At 43.5% G+C, this 21086-nt stretch overlaps 1 protein-coding gene across 3 annotated transcripts in view; it reads left to right on the top strand.

The window, feature by feature from the left end:
- Positions 1-21086, top strand: part of DENND2C (DENN domain containing 2C) — a 388745-nt gene that overhangs the window by 230633 nt on the left and 137026 nt on the right. For all 3 annotated transcript variants that reach the window (XM_086923286.1, XM_086923287.1, XM_086923288.1), the window contains exon 6: positions 1983-2079. In XM_086923286.1, coding sequence (XP_086779412.1) covers positions 1983-2079 — 97 coding nt within the window. The remainder of the gene's footprint in view (positions 1-1982; positions 2080-21086) is intronic.

Consider the following 21086-nt stretch of genomic DNA (forward strand, 5'->3'; position numbering starts at 1 on the left):
GGGAAGGGTGCAGTGTATTTAAAAATTAGAACATGTACTTTTAACTTTTACATGTCATGGTAGTGAAAAACTCTTAAATGTGTTTCTCCTTACTGCAAGACCTACCTCTTTCATAGTATAAACATGGGTTACCTTATTTCTTTTAATACGTGATAACTTTCAATTCGGAGAAAGTAGGGATGTAGAGATAGGTGTCTAAAGAATTATAATTTAAAACCCCGATTAGTGGTAAAGTCTGATTTTAAGTCACAATTCCGAAAGTGCCACTTTTAGAAAGTTGGCATTTTCTTGTCCCAATCATGTGGTGCCTGCAGCCTGTATCCTGGGTCACATGACTAGGTTTATCTGGCAGTTGGCCCTTTTGAAGAACTCCCAGATACTAAGCCAAAGGGAGGAATAGATTTTGGCAGGATGAGCCATCTCTGACTTGATGAGAGGGAGGAGTTGTCACCTACCACACTTGCACATCACAAAGCCTCTGCCTGAGTACATTCATAAAGGGTTTGACTCAAGTATTTTGTGCCACCAGACACGCTGAGGCCGGGGCAGGGAGGCAGGAAATACCAAAAACATCTGGGGGTGGAAACCTCTAGAACCCTTTACTACTTCAATGATGACACCAGGTATATATAGTGGACCCTTGGATCCAGCTGTTCAGTAAACCTCTGGACCTGTGGAAGACTCCGAAGGATTGCGGTGCTGCTCTGCAAGAAGGACTGCTACACAGCTATCCTGCTACCTGAGTGAGAATGACTGGACCTGCATCTTGAACCCAGGACCACCAGAGGGACTCCAAGGGCTAGTTGGCTGATCTTCTGATCAGAGCCTCAGGCAGAACCAGTGACGCATGATACATCGCCTCGCAGCCTTGCATCGGAACTGCGGCAGCGAGATGCATCCCCAATCACTGGCCTCTGCAGCTCCATAGAACCGCTGCTGTGTGACGCAACCTCAACGCAGGACCTCACATCGCAGTGCCGCAGCTTCTCAAAATCACTGCTGTGCAACACATCCTCGACACAGGACCTACCTCGCTTTGCAGCCCCGCAGGTCCAAGGAAACCACCTCTGCATGATGCATGACGCATCGTCAAAGCAGGACCTTGCAGCTGCCGCTGCGTGATGCATCTTCAGTGCAGAACCTCGCAAAGGTCCGCAATCTAGATTTTTAGCTACTTTGTCCAGCAGGCCTAACTTAGTCCTTGCCTGAAGTTGTGACTTTGTCCTGGTCCAGCACGGCCAGCTAACCACAGTTGGCACTTTGTGCTTCTAAGCGCTGTTTTCCCTTAAATCTTTAACATTGCATTCGAATGCTTCAGCTGATTGGATTTTTCTGAATTTAGTCTCAAATAATGTATTAAATTTTACTCTCTGTTGCTAAATTGTTGTGGGATTTTCCTTGTGTTTTCACTTTATCACTGTTTGAGTGTTGCATACATTCTTTACACATTGCCTCTAAGTTAAACCTGAACGCTGTTGTGTCAAGCTACCAGAGGGTTCAGAGGGTCACGCACAAGTTAATTTAGGGGTCGTTTGTGACATTACCTTGCTAGAAATTGTGGTTGATGCTTGAGTAGGGTTTCACCCCCCCCCCCCCAGCAGTAACCCAATTTCTTACAGTAATTTAATGTCAATTGTACCTTTTTTGTTCTAATAAGAATCGTACTTTCTAGTGAAATAGATAAAAACAAATGAGGGTTTCAATACTTGTTCTAAATATACCTGCCTGCTAAGAAGAACTTACTGTACTTTTCAAGTTAAATGCAATTACATTTTTTTGTGGCAAGCATATTGCCATCATGGTGAGGTGGCATGCTTTCCCTTTTTATTTCTTTTCATTTTTGTTATTTTTGTGGCATATGTCATACGCTTGCCATAAAAAAAAAAATAGCCATCATGCTTTGGCAATGCCTCTTCCCATTGTATTATAATCACAGGATGGACATGACATTTTCTAACTCTTGTTCTCTCATTTCATTTCAGCTTGTATTGAGAATACAGGACATTTTTGATTCCAAAAGAGGGAAGAAGAGAGTAAAATTGCACTCATACACTGGACAGGATATAATTTCATCAAAAGGTATTGAAATTGTTTATCTTTATTTAAGTAGTAAAAAGTTCATTATCATACTTTAGTAGCAATATTATGATGTTAGGTTTGATATAGCGATGTATATCTTGACCAGACGTGCATTTGATATATAGCTTGTAAACAAGACATGGCCATGGACACCTGGGAACCAATACCAGCCCTGGCAAAAATGTCCATACCACCCAGGTTCCCATCCATTCTGCTGTTGCTGTCTTTTCTTTTTATCCATCCATTCATTCTCTATATATGTCCAACAAAAGTCTTAACGTACATAATCAAAAAGGGTTCTTCGGATCATAATAAAATAATTATTTTGATGAGAATGTGTTATTATTATTCTCTCTATTTTAAGTAATTAGAATTATATAGTGCCTGATTATCATGTCGGCCGGAAAGCCTCCGATTGACAGATTCCCTAGACCATGTCGGAACCCATCTGCCAGACTCGGTCAGAAACAATCCAGACCGGTCAATTATGATGCTCTGAATCAAAAGGGGAACCGTTCGGTCATTGTGAATCGGTTCCGACCGGCATTTGGAGAATCCGAGTCGGTTGGAGACGATTGGTACAGTTCAACGGACAGCGTTTCCGACCAGCCAATCACTATGTTGGCTTCCAACAGCCTTTCCGACTTGGTCTGTCTGACAGGAAAAGGCTGTCGGAAACTGACTTTGGGGGCCCCTAGCAGGCCCCCCTTCATCCTGAGTCCTCCTGTTTGAGGTCGAGGGTGTACCCAAGGGACCCCCTGTAAAACAATGCACAGTGTGGCAGACACCATGGGGTGCCCACTAAAGGGTGCAAGGTTATCCACAGACACCCATTTTCCCTTTAGGAGCTTTTGTTGTTGGTCGGAGCACAGGCTCCCATTGAAGTCAATGGGAGTCCTTCTGAACTGTGTTCGGAAGTTTCATAATCGGTCGGACAGAACCGCCGACTGTGAGTCGGTCGTAATCGAATCCGACAAGGAGTCTGGAGGTTTAGTTTCCGACTGACATCGCAATGAGGCCCCTAGGGTCTTATGGTGCCAGCCAAAGACACAATGAGTGCCCACTTTATGAAATATATGGAATAATAGAAATATGTTTATTTTTAATATGCACTCGAAATGGTGAAATTGAACATGGACTAAGGGAAAGCACATTGATATTTGCTTCTTCAAAAATAATTTGGTTTGCCCTACAGGTCATGTTGTGTTATATGAAAACCTTTCTACAAAAAAAGAATTGGAAGCAGCTAAATAAGTCTGCCTGTGTGCTTATTATATCATTCAGTAACAAGTATCTGTGGCTGAATCAGTGAGGTACATCTTCCTTAGATATTTTCCTGGCCCGACCGCAACGGTCCTTAATGGCCCACGCTCTCAAAGCTTAGTGGTATTAGCTGCCTTTCTCAGGAAAATCACCTAAGACCTAAATATTTGGAGCACATTAGTTAACGCACTTTAATCCTACAATAACACTGGACATTATTGCCTCATGTATAATATATATCAAAAGCAATCACATAAACACAGCAAACATACAAATATGTATATATACAATCGAGTTAGGCCTTGTTAAAAAATGAGCAATGTGTTTACCTGTATATCATGCAACAATATATAAGATCTAACATTTAAAACACAAATTCCCAAAAAGTAGGCAAGACAACTCCACTATTTGTTGTGTTCATGTTGCCAAATATTATGTAGTCCACTAACCCAAACATTCAGCACACCTGTACAAAGGCAATAAAATGGACACTCTCCTCTTAATGGAAAGAAACCTCCTGTACCTATTTCTAAATTGCAAGTCAGAAGTCTACCCAGAACAAGACCCAGCACTTTTGAAACAATCCCAAATGTAATGATGATGTTCGTCCTTCATTGTCGATGATGGCCTTGAAATCTCATTATTTAACTGACTGGGCTCTGTGCATCCAAAGATGACATTGTAGTCCGATTCGAATGTGGCACATCCTGTCACACGTCGAGCAGACATGTGATGACACTGTTGGTGTTGTGCAGACAGCTCTGGACTTTCGCAACTCACACTTTCTTTGGTCCTCAGCAGTACGACTCGCCTCACAAATTTGGTAACCTCTGTGAAAGAAGCTACGCCATGCTGAATGGTTCAGTGCAAGGGTTTCTCAGATGGCAGTGTTGACCTCGGGGGACTTCAGGGACGCCTTCAAAATGTCTTTGAACCACTCCTTTTGTCCTCCAAGGGAGCGCTTTCCGTGAGTGAGTACTTTGTAAATGAGCTGTTTGAGGATACGCTCTTTTGACATTCTTACAACATGCTCAGGCCATCTGGTGTGAGCTTTCATCAGCAGTGTATGTACTTAAAGCAGACTGGCTTTGAAAAGGACTTCAGTATTTGGCACTGTGTCCTACCATCTTATTCTCAGACAGGGCATGTGTAAGTGATTGAGCCATTTTAGCATTACTCCGTTAGACAGTCCACGTCACGCAGGTGTACAGCAGAGTTGGAACCTCCACTGGTCAGTAGACCTTAAGCGTCATTAGTAGGCTGATTCCTTGATGTTCCCGAATGTTGAGGCACAATCTGCCGAACACAGAGCTGGCTTTTGCAATCCTGCAGTTTACTTTAGCATTGATTGACACTGCCCGGGAAAGGGTACTGCCCAAATATGTGAAGTGGTCTACTGCTTACAGTCTCTGTCCATTTACAACGATGGATGGTTTCGTGTGAGGAGCGAGGGGAGCGGGCTGGCACATGGCCTCAATCTTCTTGATGTTGCTGGTGAGACTGAAGTTGTTGCATGTAGAAAAAAACTTGTCCATACTGGCTTGCATTTATGACTCTGCACTAACATTCAGAGCACAATCGTCAGCAAAGTGAACGTCTTGCAGCACAGTTTTCTTCACCTTTGTGACAGCATGCAGTTGCCTTAAATTGAAGAGTTATCATCAGTTCTGTACTTCAGGCCTACTCCTTCAGTGCAGTGCTCCAAGGCATCAGTCAGAAAATATCATGCTGAACAGCGATGGTGCTAGACCACACTCTTGCTTGACTTCATTGGTGACTGGGAAGGCCTAGTAGGTTTCACCATCATCCAGGACACGGTCCATCATACTGTCATGAAGTTATCGTACCGTTAGTATGAACCTGTTATTGTGCTCGGGTATTTATTTGGGAGGTCTCGGAGGATGCTTCCTTGGGGAATATATATATATGCCGAGCCTGTAAATTCGGAGTCACCACCACACATTATCATACCCCTTTCAGCACAGTTGCCAAGACCATCAATGGCAACTATTCCAGATCATGCTGTTTACGTTCTGGCGTGCACCTGTGGGCTTATATATGTTGGCAGCACTAAGCTCCAGGTGCACGTCTGAATTTTACAGCATTTGCGGGCCATTCTACACAGTGACCCGGCTTACCCGGTCGCACGACACATCAAACGGGTACATAATAAAGATCTGAATTGCCTTAGTTATTTCGTGATTGGGGCTGTACCTTATCTAAGAAGAGGAGGTGACCGAGAAGCACAGCTTAGGAAATTGGAATCTAGATTTATCCTAGAACTCGATAGCCGTTGGCCCAATGGGCTCAACAATATTGAAGAAATGCACCATTTTTTGTAAGCTTTCTGGTGTAGTTATCTATCTGAGTCTTCTATACTAATCCAGTTTTCCTATACATGTAGCCTTTGCACTCCTAGTTAGGTTCCCTATTAGGAGACTGACTGCGAGATATATACCCCACAGTACTGTTTCGATTAATAATGATGTTCCGATAGACACATATTTATGTTTTTGTACGCTATGCACTTTATATAGTTGTCTTTAGATATGCACCTTTTTCTACATTCAAACTGTATTATTCTAGGATTCAATGAAACAATTTTTTATTGAGTTTTTCTATGATAGTTTTGTATTGTACAGTAAATTAAATTTTATTGTAGAAATGGATGGTGTATATAGTTGTAGATACAACCTTGTGTGTATATAAATGTACTGATAGATGTGTGTATATATGAGTGTATATATATATAAGAATAATGTAGATAGTTTGTAAAAGTTATTGTTTCCAGAATAGGTTTTTTGCAATATATTTTGGTTGTTTGTGATATGATGATATGTTTGTGTGTACATATATGAAATATGGTACTTTTTATACATATTTTCATTTTTAACTTTTTCGATATAGCTTTTTACCATCTGAAACTTTTTAGAGAGCATTGAATTGAATAATACTATTTACCCAACATCCAATACAATATGTAGGCACATTTAGTAATTGAGTATCTCTGTTCTTATGGTAGAATGGCTTGTTCCCGCTACTTTGCATATTTTTGTAACTCTTTCACTCATGCACTTTTTTATACAATTATTTGCACTTTAACTTTCGCTGCTACGATAGATATTTGCATATTTGCACAGACTACGATCTTATTGGTCAGTTGAAACTTAATTTTTCAATATAAGAAAATGTTTACATGGTATGATATTAGATCTGACATTCATCAATCTTTCTTGTGTTATTTTCTGGATTTAACCAGTAACTGCATTTTGTATTTTGCACTATCAGCAAATGAGAACTGTTACCAGCGATAGTATTTCTTCACTATTTATTGTTAATCACATGATTTTGGTGGACACCACTAGGGGGTGGTGTCAGTATCACTGCAAGTATAAAAAAAGCATTATTATTCCTAACATGTTGCAGCGTGAACAAGGGCTTTTTTTCCTCGAAACGCGTCGCTGGTTCTGTGGAAGGATAATAAAACATCTTTTGCTGACTCTGATGGTCCGGTCCTCATTTCTGCTGGCGTGGAGGCGGTGTCTGCGAGCGCAGAGCGAGCTGGGGAGGAAACCTTTTTCATATATATATATATATATATATATATATATATATATATATATATATATATATATATGTATGTATAGTGGGTGTGTTAATAGGGAGTATTTCTTTAAGCAAACCAGGCATCCACTAACTATCTGAAAAACAATTACCGGGTAAAGAAAACAGTATAGGTGTGGTGTTCTATCAAGAACTAAACAGCCACTTAGTGTGTCTGTTACATGTACAACAAATTAAACACATGCATTATCTAGGTGAACACTAGTGAAAACTAGATGCATTATTTAATAACTGAAACCTTTGCATTCATTTAATCAAACATGGCACAGAAAACACACTCTGCTAATTCAAAATGTTGCTTACTAACTAAATATAATTTTTTGAAGAGGTGTTATCTACCTGCATTAAATGAAAACTAGTTCCTAAAACCGATGGCATGTTACAATGGCTGCCATATTCGAATTTTACTCAGTTACAATATAGGGCACGCAAACTCCCATATATAAGACCAAACCAAATGCTATTAAAACTTCACTCTCTGCAACACCAGAGCCAACAAATTGTACAAATGTCGAAATATTATGTATGAGAATGTTATCATCTTTGGCTAGCTCCATAACCATGAGTTAAAAAACAAACACGAGATACTCGCTCACTTCACGGCCACAGTTAAAACGTGTTTGATCCAAAGGACCTTAAAAGGTTTAGGATGGCAACCAAACAATTACCCTGAATAAATCTGTCAAAGGCCAAAATGTTATGTTTGTAAAAAGATGCAACTTCCAATGTGCCCTCAACACAAATGACCAGTCTAAGCTCCCATGACAAAATTACACATCAGATTGAGGGCTGGCTCGATGCCCTTACCTGGTGCCTATTACAAGGTAGAACACGTAAATTGTAAATAATTCCACATCCTATCTCAAAAGCCAAACATAGCCCCTAAATTTCATTCATGGATCAATGAGTTCCAGTCTATTGCCATTGTTCAATGTAGTGGCACTGCTGTTGCTTAGAAAGATGCGCCCATTCTCTTCTAAAGTTAGAAAATGATTATTATCTTCCAAGCATTCATTAGAAAAGAATCAATCTAACCCCAATCACCACACATCATCTTTTATCTGTCTTATTTATTTCGAATTGGATTCATTGGCTGCTTGTTTTTCTTATTGGTTGAGATGTCTTACCCACAAATCCCAGGCCGACACAAAATAGCACAGATCAGGTTTTTTGATCTGCAGTTGCAAATGTTCCTGTGACTCAATATTTTCTCATTGTGATTCCTTGCAAATCACTAGGAAAAGATGAAAGCAAAGGTGGCATTTCATTCTTCTGTGGGATTGTCAAGGAAATATAGCAATGATTTGCACCAACGTAAGGTAAACATTATTACGGACCACCCTTTTCAGTGGGTACCACTCGCTTGGCAGATACTATCCATGGGGGACAGCTTTCACTGTGAAGGACAGTCGTGAGCAGCAGACAGCAACTGCTTGACCTGTGCCTGCTCTCCTGGATAGCTCTTTCCCAAGGACACTTTTTTTGCATCAAATCCCCAGGCCTTTTAAGAACAAGAGTTGTAACCCTGGCATGTTGCAAACGTATCTATGGGGCTCCTCTATCTATGCATTTGCATCGGATGACAAACATCCGCAGAAGGAGTCCTGCCTCTTGAATAATGATGAGACGGAACTTTAATTTAATCCTTAAGACCAGTCTCTTTGTGCTGTGCTGTGCAGGCTTGTTACATTCGACTCAGCGCAAAGATTGGTGAGCTTGAATCGCAGGCTCTGTACAAACAGTGTACAGCAATGGTTCTTCACCAATAATGAATTTGCCACAAATGCGAAATGATCTGTTGAAACGCATGATGATGAATTATTGAGGTGTAAATGTATGTGCAGGCATAATGCAATAGGCATGGAGGGCGGCAAGAGAGAAATAGAGAATAACAATTATATGAGCATAGAAATTAGGAAGAGCCGACAAAATTAGAAGAAAGATACGCCAAGAGAAATAAAATTGATCATTCCCTTAATATGTTCAAATGCAGATATAATAAGGCATAATTTAAAGTAGACCTATCCTATTTTCGAATTAATGTGGACAGTGCAGCTTTTTAAATACATTCTAAGCAACTGCATGTCATTCCATATTAAGGGGCACATTACGATGGATGATTTTCCGCATCCTCGGGGCCGGCGGAAGCCACCGCCGACCCGGCGGATGCGGAAAATCCTCTACGGATCCACCAAAGACCCACCGCCACATTAGGATGGCTGGTGGGTCCTGGTTCAGTCCGCTGCTTTTCCGCCGCGGTTGGCTTACAACTGCGGCGGAAAAGGCCTAATATGGTGGCGGTGTCTCTCAGACACCGCCAGCCATATTAGGATGTCTGGAGTTCAATGCCTTTACACGGCGGCATTTCCGCCGTGCAAAGGCATACTGATTCTTGTTTGGGGGTGGGGGCTGCACATTGGGGTACCCCCCCTGCATTTGCGTGCACAGAGCGGCAGGCCCCGCACGGTGCCTGCTGCTTTGTGCATGCAAATGCACAGTTTTCATTTTTAACATTGTGGCGGGTGCTGCTTAAAGCAGCACCCGCCGCAATGTTAAAAATAGAGGATGTGACCGCCAGGGTGGCGGTCACATCCTAATTGCACAGGAGGGAACGCCGCAGCACATGCGGACGTTCCCTCCTACTCAGGGCTCGCGGAAGGACGCAAGTCCGTCCGCGATCGTATTGGGCACCTAAGTCTGGTCTAAGGTGGATACATTTAAATTAAAAAATAAATCAGGTTTCTCACGATAGGCAGGTTAAAATAGTTATGTGTGGGAAAGATATTACATTTAAGTAGGTGAAAGAAGGGTGTGTCACAGAAGGAAGCGTGGGTGTATTCTCTATGCTATCATTTATGACTTTTGTTTCCTTTCCTGTAAGTTCTGAACATAACTTTACGAGGTTGTGTCATATGCCACTCCCTGTAGTACTTTGCATATGGTGTATTAAAATGTAATCTACCATGGCCGTATTTTAATGCACCATACCATGATTTAACTTCAAGGTCTTTGTGAGTGATTTAGATGCTGGTTACCAGTGGCAAATCCACCAGCATCAAATCTTAACCTGTAATTGCACATATGAAGGAAATTGTGTAACTATTGCCTTTAGTTGGAATATATATTATTATAATTCCCAAAACACACCCTTTGTTTCTAAAATAGTTATTCTTGTTTTTTTATTTATTTATCTGTAGTTTTAGTAAGCAAGGACTAGGTCCCTGTGACATTCAAGACATTCCACATTTCTATATACAAAACACACATGGAGCAAAATAGGAATTGCTAAAATGTAAGTATTATGTAGAAATAGTTAAATAAAAACTCTAGTAGGAATTAGGGAGCAAAAGGCTGATCTCAGCAATCAGAATGTCTAGGAGTAAGGTAGGGCAGCTAAGAGAGTCCAAAGCAGAGGTGTTTTATACAAAGGTGATAGGTCTTTCATTCAAAGGCATCACGGAAAGGAGATCCTTGAATCTCAGATGGGAGGAATGTTTCCTTAAAATACGGTGCTTCCAGAAGGAGCATGTCTGTGCCTTGCAAGTGATTGAGCCCCCAGAGATGTTAAATGTCCATTACAGGTAATGGAAATAATTAGTATGTAATATTCTATATACCAAACAGGCCATTTTACAGATGCACCTGACATCAGTTGATAGCTTTTGTAGTGTATTAGGAATGAGGGTGATGTAAATATATAATTTACCGTCGTAATTTCTATGCAGGTAAGTACTTAATCAATAATAACTCAAATCGGAAAGAAAGAACCAGAGTCCGTGGTGTTAGAGTTCTTAGGGGTTTTATTCCTTAAAAAGGAATGGTCAAGACCAGGATATCATGTTCTTCCCACCGCAGGGGTGGAAGAAGGGATAGAGCAATGTTTTATTGACAATACATAGCTTATATACTTAATTTACATCATAGGAAGTAATAGAGTAGGCGTAACAGCTGAGAGTAGACAAGATAACAGCATCCACGTGTTACTAGTGCGTAATCAGAAGGCGTGGACTAGGCGTAACTGGAGGTGTGTGCTAGAAACGTCACAGGTAGGTGTCACATGTGGGTGGCACTAAAACAGAAATGTTGCAATGTCAGCGGAAATCAGAAGCTTGGATGCGCGCGCAGCTGAATGACGTGAGATTTAGCGTGAAACTGGAGGGTGCAGGGGGCTTGACATTTGCACTGACGGAAAGAGACAGAAGTCTAGCATGTCAGATCAACTTGTGCTTCTATCATATCTGATATCTGGTGTTTTAGGAACTGAGCTATCTGGGCGGAAAGGTCTCTGGGGCAGAAGCTATTCTATACTGACTGTGAGTGCGTGTATAAGCGCCTGAGTGTCTGGATGAGAAACGTGGGGGCATGGGCCTTCCATGGGGGCATGGTAACAGAGGCTATGAATTACTTGCACGGAGACAGGCCGGCCCTTTGGCTCTGCAGCTGGGGAATGTTTACTGAAGCTAGTAGGCAGGAATGTATTTTCGAGGAGCGGAACAGATAACTCGAAGGTTGTAGTCAGTCTTGGCAGGCAGCAGGCTGAGCTGAGCGTGGTGGGCCGCGCTAGAAGTAAGGCAGAGTTCACGGGTACGGGGGCAGCCTGGGCAGCCTGGCTGAGGCTTTCAGAGTCAGAAGGGAGGAAAAGGCTCGATGGCAGAGATTCTGGGCCTACTTTGCCAGAGCTGAAAAACATGTAGAGTATACTACAAGAAGACGTTGGCATAGCATACTTAGGAACGGACTATCCAACCCATTCAGGGTGGGTCTGAAAGAGGACATGTTAACGTTGGACGCAAATGTATTTGCGTCTTCATAGCTGGCACAGGAGGGAAGTTACATGCACTTTAACTCGTACATGGAGACGGTGGGGTACGCGATAGGGAACATAACTTGACCAAAATTTATATTTCCTCATTCCCTCCTTGTTCCCTACGGACCCTTCATGATATATCGATCATCATAAATTGATCAGTTTGTTCTTGTAACATAATTTGTTCGGCTCTCTTCCGTTGTCTGTTTGAGAGAAAACTGGAATGTTCAATGCACGATGTGGCACATAGTCCACATATCGCCGGCCCACACTGTAGGCACAGGCAGCAGCTGAATACTATGACAAGGCCAAAGCCTAGGAAGGATAGGATCTTCCATCCCCAAGCAGTTAACGTTGTCCAGAACCAACCGGACCAAGTCCAGGTGCCTGGATTCTGATGTATCTGATTTGCAATTTTATGCAGACGTGTAATAGCTTGATATACGGATGGCGCGTTTTGTGGAATGAAAACACAGCAACTTGACCCGATGACCTTACAGGCTCCACCTCTATCTGCCAAGATGACGTCAATAACAAGACGATTCTGAAGGACAACAACCCGCATGGCAGATTGCTCCTCTGTTAGGTTACCTAAGGCGGAGGCAGTTTCATGTACTACAGCTTCAAGGGTTCTAGTTAATCTACGTATTAATTTACTGTTTTGGACGGGGCCTAAAAAGAAAAAGAATCCTTTATTAAAATCGGTGTATTGTTCCCATGCCGTTTCTGTATAGTCGACAAGCGGGAGATCTCTTCGGAGTCTATTCTTTACTAGATTTGTGTTTCGGTGGTAATCAGGAGGGGCTAGAAAAACAGGTGGCAGAAGGAATGCAATATAACAGGTACCATCCCAATCTGGAGGCAGACGTATGTATGCGGTATGACCACAAACAAAATAAGAATGACGGGTAACTTTAAAGGATGATTTACCATGATCACTGAATTCGACCACAGTAGTACATTTACTATGACCTAAGTGTACTGAACCTTTCTTTCTGACACATAATTCACCAGTGACTGGTAATACTGGTATAGCGGGCAGGACTGGTGCAGCTTCGGATTCAACAGTAAGAATCATAAGGCTAATTGTGTAATTACTTAGTCCATATACTTCATTTTCTAGGTCAGTTCCTATTCTAATGGGGAGTCCCTCCTTATCGGGGTAACAGACGTTGAGCAGGACTAAGTTCAGGTTTCCCCAAACCCAGCTTCCGTCGAGGACAGCAATATCAGAATCTAAGGAATTAATTATTTTGAACCATGCACTACAGGAGCCGTTGTGAGTGAACGGGTACGGAAAGAGGGGCAGAGCTCCCTTGTAATTCTGGTAGGGAGGGAGTCGGCCACATATCCAGCAGTTTGTAGCGTTATTAGTTTGATGGGAGTGGTGTAACATACTAATGAATGTGTTGTTGCGCAGCGCAAGTCTGTAAAGTGGTCTGAAGCAGAAACTGCCCATATTAAATTGGCAGTCACATGTAGAGCAGCCTTGAGAGGATTAAAATATGCTTCGAGAAAACTAGCGAGGAGCTCCTTTTGTCAAATCGCACTCAGAATACTTAAGGCTGATGCTAGTACAACCCTAGTGTGTGGGGTGGCCAAATTTTCAAGTTGGGCTTGGCTGATTAGGCTGAAGGCCATTCGATGAAATATGCATAAGCAAAATATATTTTTATATTTCCATATATCCACAAAGCTGCTATAGTTTAATGCATTTTTAATTATTTATTGTAATATAAAAGGTTTTTATCTGTAATTTATTTTAAATGTATTGTTAATGAACTGTGTTTTAATTGTAAATGTGCTTTTATGATATTATATATATCGAAATAAAGCTTTGATGATAATGATGACTAAGGATTGCACTAACGTTTTGACATTTTGTTCAAGAATGCACGATTTTATCCCAGTCACTGGTCTGATTTGTAACTCACCATTCTTAGCCATGCTGGTGGTGTTGCATTTTAGTCTCTTGCTAAGAAAGATATCTAGGAATAAGAAGCTTTCATTTACATCATGTTTAAAAAATAGAGTAGGGAGGGAGGAAAGGGTGGAGTTTCAATAAATATAAACTTTATTTTTGGTGTTTCACTTTTGGGTGGTGTGGAGTCCTTTGGTTGTTAAGCAGTATCTATCAGTGTGCATCGCACTCTGGTAGCAGACTTGGAGGGCGCCAACCGCAAGTTATGCAAACTAGAGAAACAGAGACCTGGCACCCAGAGATCCAGAAGGGTCTCCTGGATGTGAAGGAGAAGAATGCTGCCCAAGAGGAATGACTTAGATGCTTTGATTATAAAAAATACGTGGAGCACACCCATGCAGAAAGAGACAGAGCTAGCAGCCTGCTGGCCTGGATGGCCATGCCGACCCTCAGAAGGAACACTATTGTGAAAATAGCAGACCAGGCTGGACACTACCTGTATAGACAGGAAGACATCAACAGTAGGTTCCTGGAATTTTATGTGATGCTATACAAGAGTGCAGGGAGACGTAAGGAGGGGGAAATGGTAGACTTCCTAGCTCCGCTCCCCCTCCCCACCCCACCCTGTCAGGAGAAGATATAGGGGCTCACATCACAGAGCATGGAATAAGGGCACCCATTAAGGGCCTTGCAGGGGCAAAACCCCCGGAACGGACGGTCTCCCTGCTGAATTCTATAACTCCTATGTGGAGGAGCTGACCCCCCAAATAGCGACTAGCGAAATTGTATGCAGTGGCCAGGGAGGAGGGAGTGCTCCCCAGAACCATGTGAGAGGCGTTAGTGATGCCTTTGCTTAAACCAGTAAAATCACCTTCTGACTGCACGGCCAATAGACCATTATCCATGCTTAATTTAGACTTTAATATATTGAGTAAGCTCTTGGCTACAAGACTTTTCCAATTCATGACTACCTTGGTCCATCGGGATCAGGCAGGGTTTATCCCGGGCAGAAAAACGGCACTCATTGTTATCCATACTGGAGGTGAGTGGACGGGAAGAGAGAGAAGGAGCGATATTCACGATTGACATAGAGAAGACCTTCAATATCCTCGAATGGGGGTTTCTGTATGCAGTGCTAGAGCAAATGTGAGTCGGCCATGGCTCCTTGTGATGGGTGCAGCTGCTGTATCCCGGCATGGAGCCATTAGCATGCTTTGCTTGAACAAGAGGTAGATATCAAAGCCTACAGATAGGAGGAAATACCCATCACATTGCGCTAAATGCGGACAGCCTCCTTTTGTTCCTGAGTGATCTGGAGGGGCTGCGTTTGGGGCGCGGTCAGGGCTTAAAGTCAATTGGCAGAAATCTCGGCTCTTTCCCTTGGCAGAGAGCAGAGACACGCCAGATGGATTGGGAGAGCTTGTGTGGGAGCCCCGCTGTCTAAAATATTTAGGGGTTAAAATTTTCTACTCTCAATGTGATATTCAGGAAGGAAACATAGGAGGGATCGTAAGGTCCTTAAAAGATAAAATGTACCTCTGGAGGACCCTCCCTCTAAAGGTTACCAGCAGGGTGTCACTTTTAAAGACGATAGCCCTCCCACTATTAATGTACTTCTTCACCACACTACCTGTGTGGATCCTGAAAATGCAGTTCACTGAATTGGACTCGCTTATAACCTGGTGTATATATTGGGAACAGGATGGCGATGGGTAGCCTTGGTGACATTGAAATGACTGACAGAAGAGGGGGGACTAGCGGTCCCTGACTTTGAATCATACTACCTAGCAGGACAGCTGCAAAGATTTACACAATAATTAGCGGAGAGGATGACGCAGGGAAGAGAAATAGGGCCTTTCACCCCGGAGCATGATGAGCTCCTACGGACCTTACTGCGAATTAAGGGAACCCCACAGGAGTGCACACGCGAACTGAATGTATTACGGCGCTGTTGGTGGAGATGTCTCCAGAGGACACAAGCTCGGGTATTCTACTCACCACTGCCACACAGGAGGAAGTGGAGAGGTTTGGAGGAGTGGGTACAGGCTGGAGCCGCCAGACTGGGGCACCTGTATAAAGATGGGGGGGATATTGCAGTTTGGGGCATTTCAAGCAGACTGGGACGTACCCTAGGGCCAGTGTCTGCTCCGTTACAGCTGCTATTGGGAGACACTGTGGGATGGGTACTCTGGAACCCAAACAACACTTCACCTGTGGGTATCTGGGCATGGCGGGGGGCACATTCAATGTGGTCACATGCCTATACAGCTCTATTGGCAAAGACTTGCTCCAACCTCTGACAACACTGAGAGACCCGTGGGCGGCAGACTTAGGCATTCTTAAGGAAGATAAGAATTGGGAGAATACCCTGGTCAGGATACCTAAGATCTTCAGAAATGCCCGATTCAAGCTGAATAATTTTTATGTTCTGCATCGGGCATACCTCACCCTGGAGCGCATTAACCGATATTTTCACCGAGATGCCCACCATGTGGGGAAATTGGGGTGGACATGTTGCACATGCTCTGGGGATGCCCAACCTTACACACATTCTGGCAGGAGGTAACAGCTGCAGTGGTGGAAATAACTGAACGGGAGGTCCCTTGCGAGCCAGCGCAATGTCTCCTGAGCTAATTTCCACACACATCTAAATCAAGGGCCATTGATGTTTTCCAGGACCATGCTCTCATACTGGCCAAGCGCAAAATTACACAACGCTGGAAGACACAAGGGGGACCCCGAACCACAGGGTGGAAATGGAAACCAGAAACCTGGTCGGCATGTGAGAGCAGGATTTTACTAAGGAATGCATGCAGGGGCATAGACGAAATTGAAAGAGCCAGAGCATGGAAAGCACTAGAGGAAAGTATGAAATATCCGGAGCCAGAGCCAGGAGAATCCTTGCCCTCGCTTCAATCCGAGCTTGGGAGCCCGGAACGCCGGGACTGGGAAAGGGATGTAGAACGGACCACACCTCCCTGTGTAATAATGACAATCATACGAGAAGCTTGTTGTGGGGATAAGAGGGACTGAGTACAGCGAGAGAGGCAAAAGGTACAGACAAGTCAGGAAAACGGTACCTGCACAATTGTATATTTATTGTAACCTGCAGGCGGGGCACTGGAGGGGGAGCTCTGCTAGGGATTGTTAGTAAAGCCAAATAAAACAGTATGCTGAAAGATTAGACACTATGGTATATAAAGTGAAGTATGGAAAATGACAAATATGGGAGTAATAATATGCAAAAAAATGAATGTATATTTTGAAAAGCTAATAAAATCTGTTAAAAAAAGTTCTTAGTTGCTTCTTCGAATAATGTGTATGAGGGGAGATTTTGACAAAGTTTGCCTGCAGTGCAGTAAATATTCATAGTGCAATGTGTATTTTTGGTGCATTGCCTGATAGCTGACCGGGCAGAAGCAGAGGCTGACAGGACAGTTCTGAAGACTTGATGCGATTACTGGGGCATAACATCCTCAGAGGAGCTAGGTATAACATTTGCGTGATTTTGTAGAAATGTATTGGTGTGCATTACGCTGCATTTGCAGCATTTTCTGGCAAATGTAAGACTTGGCGACAAACTTGGAAAGGGTGTGGTGCTTAGTTGTGACCAGAGATAGCATTGTAGAGACGAGAGGCAAGTTATTGAGTTGTATGTGGTTGATGGAGAGAATATGGGGCACGTGAAACACACACACATATATATATATATATAGATATATATATATATGAAAAAATCTCCACAGTGCAACTTCCAACCCATTCGGACCTGCGAAGCAGGAGACGGACCACCAGATAGGTTTGCAGGTATTTTATTTCAGTTCAGTTCAGTTGGTCAAGCATATATATCCAAACCAGTCCAAACTTTTCATTCAAAAGAAGGCGCTGACCCCGTGAATACTTTCCAAAGTAAGATTCCTTTATTCCAAATGCAACAACCCAGACGCGTTTCGATGGTATTCACTGCCTTGTTCACTATACAGCAATATATATATATCTGTTTGCCAGTGATCAAGGGCGGTGACACGCCCGAAACGCGTTTGGCTCTACATTTATGCCGTGAGTGACAGGAGGACTACAATCCTCTGATTAAATGGATTTAAGCTCATCTTGTGTGGTTTCCTCATTGTTGGGCAACTCTTGGATTGAATGTTAGCGGCCTGCCGAGCCGCAAGGAAATCCCACTGCTTACTTAGCGGGTCTGCAGTGACAGAGATAAAAGGACTCTGCGGAGAGATGAGTCCGTTTGGAGGATGGTGTTACTAGATGTCAGCATGCCTGCTTCCCGCATGCCCACTTGGGCAGGATTGTACATTGGATGATACGGCAGGACCCACTGTGGTTGGAATGCCAAAGATGGAACTTCAAAGACCAGCATGCAATCGCGCATACGCCCACTGGGGCGGGATATTTAATTATGCACAGATGGTTCCCTCGTTGCTGCCGCCTCATCTGTTTGCCAGTGATCAAGGGCGGTGACACGCCCGAAACGCGTTTGGCTCTACATTTATGCCGTGAGTGACAGGAGGACTACAATCCTCTGATTAAATGGATTTAAGCTCATCTTGTGTGGTTTCCTCATTGTTGGGCAACTCTTGGATTGAATGTTAGCGGCCTGCCGAGCTGCGAGGAAACCCCACTGCTTATTTAGCGGGTCTGCAGTGACAGAGATAAAGGGACACTGCAGAGAGATGAGTCCGTTTGGAGGATGGTGTTACTAGATGTCAGCCTGCCTGCTTCCCGCATGCCCACTTGGGCAGGATTGTACATTGGATGATACGGCAGGACCCACTGTGGTTGGAATGCCAATGATTGAACTTCAAAGACCAGCATGCAATCGCGCATACGCCCACTGGGGCGGGATATTTAATTATGCGCAGATGGTTCCCTCGTTGCTGCCGCCTCATCTGATTGCCAGTGATCAAGGGCGGTGACACGCCCGAAACGCGTTTGGCTCTACATTTATGCCGTGAGTGACAGGAGGACTACAATCCTCTGATTAAATGGATTTAAGCTCATCTTGTGTGGTTTCCTCATTGTTGGGCAACTCTTGGATTGAATGTTAGCGGCCTGCCGAGCCGCGAGGAAACCCCACTGCTTACTTAGCGGGTCTGCAGTGACAGAGATAAAGGGACACTGCGGAGAGATGAGTCCGTTTGGAGGATGGTGTTACTAGATGTCAGCCTGCCTGCTTCCCGCATGCCCACTTGGGCAGGATTGTACATTGGATGATACGGCAGGACCCACTGTGGTTGGAATGCCAATGATGGAACTTCAAAGACCAGCATGCAATCGTGCATACGCCCACTGGGGCGGGATATTTAATTATGCGCAGATGGTTCCCTCATTGCTGCCGCCTCATCTGTTTGCCAGTGATCAAGGGCGGTGACACGCCCGAAACGCGTTTGGCTCTACATTTATGCCGTGAGTGACAGGAGGACTACAATCCTCTGATTAAATGGATTTAAGCTCATCTTGTGTGGTTTCCTCATTGTTGGGCAACTCTTGGATTGAATGTTAGCGGCCTGCCGAGCCGCGAGGAAACCCCACTGCTTACTTAGCGGGTCTGCAGTGACAGAGATAAAGGGACACTGCGGAGAGATGAGTCCGTTTGGAGGATGGTGTTACTAGATGTCAGCCTGCCTGCTTCCCGCATGCCCACTTGGGCAGGATTGTACATTGGATGATACGGCAGGACCCACTGTGGTTGGAATGCCAATGATGGAACTTCAAAGACCAGCATGCAATCGCGCATACGCCCACTGGGGCGGGATATTTAATTATGCGCAGATGGTTCCCTCGTTGCTGCCGCCTCATCTGTTTGCCAGTGATCAAGGGCGGTGACTTGCCCGAAACGCGTTTGGTTCTACATTTATGCCGTGAGTGACAGGAGGACTACAATCCTCTGATTAAATGGATTTAAGCTCATCTTGTGTGGTTTCCTCATTGTTGGGCAACTCTTGGATTGAATGTTAGCGGCCTGCCGAGCCGCGAGGAAACCCCACTGCTTACTTAGCGGGTCTGCAGTGACAGAGATAAAGGGACACTGCGGAGAGATGAGTCCGTTTGGAGGATGGTGTTACTAGATGTCAGCCTGCCTGCTTCCCGCATGCCCACTTGGGCAGGATTGTACATTGGATGATATGGCAGGACCCACTGTGGTTGGAATGCCAATGATGGAACTTCAAAGACCAGCATGCAATCGTGCATACGCCCACTGGGGCGGGATATTTAATTATGCGCAGATGGTTCCCTCGTTGCTGCCGCCTCATCTGTTTGCCAGTGATCAAGGGCGGTGACACGCCCAAAACGCGTTTGGCTCTACATTTATGCCGTGAGTGACAGGAGGACTACAATCCTCTGATTAAATGGATTTAAGCTCATCTTGTGTGGTTTCCTCATTGTTGGGCAACTCTTGGATTGAATATATATATATATATATATATATATATATATATATATATATATATTCACGAGGCTTGTCACACCATCGGCAGCAAGGAACTGCCTAGTTCTCCATGACAAAGAGTCGACCCGTAAAGTGCTGGTGCAAGGTGGTTTATTTTAGTGAAGCCAGCGCTGCCGCCATGACGCGTTTCGCCCTCGAACAAGGCTTGATCACATGACCTATATATATGTGTGTATTGCTGTATATTGAGCAAGGCGGTGAATACCGTCAAAACTTTATATATTTTATATATATATATATATGTAGGGGTGAGGTGAAGGATTAAGGTAGGGGGCACTATGGGAAGAGGCATGGTCACCTTGGCTGCATCAGTCAAATAAAGACCTGATTCCTTATTCTAAAACCTTTACCTTTCATAGTTTTATACTTGGTCATGTTGATTGTTGTCCCAGTGAAGTTCAACATCAGGTATATAACAATTTTATCAGCATCAGTGAGAAGTATTTAGCATCATAGAACTTTGTAAACAAAACAGAATGAGTAAAAGGGATAGTTTAAGCATGCAGTTTCCTTAAGCTAAATGGAAAGAGAAAAAGAGCTACAATTTCCCTCACAACCCATAGTGGAATAACGTTTATTTTTGTACCTAATGGATGGACCTCCTGGATGATAAAAAAAAGAGTTTACAATGTTAGGAGAACACTTGACTTTCCTTTGGATCACAACTTTGTATTTGTAGTGATCCAGGAACTGTCTCCTTCTTTACTTCTAAGAGTGAGACATACTTCAGAAGACATTTTAAGCATGTGGTGAGACCTTTCCTCTTTGGGGGCACCAGTACTTTATCTCTGTGTTGCATATGAAGAATATGTTGTAGTCTGATGGAAGCACCTTGGGTAGTTAGGTCAAAAAGAAGTTTCATTAAGATTAGATTGTGAAAGTTCTTCTACTCTGTGGAGATGACGAGTTGAGTATCAGTGTAT

Source organism: Lissotriton vulgaris, chromosome 5 (assembly GCF_964263255.1).
Source record: "Lissotriton vulgaris chromosome 5, aLisVul1.2, whole genome shotgun sequence".
Lineage (NCBI taxonomy): Eukaryota > Metazoa > Chordata > Amphibia > Caudata > Salamandridae > Lissotriton > Lissotriton vulgaris.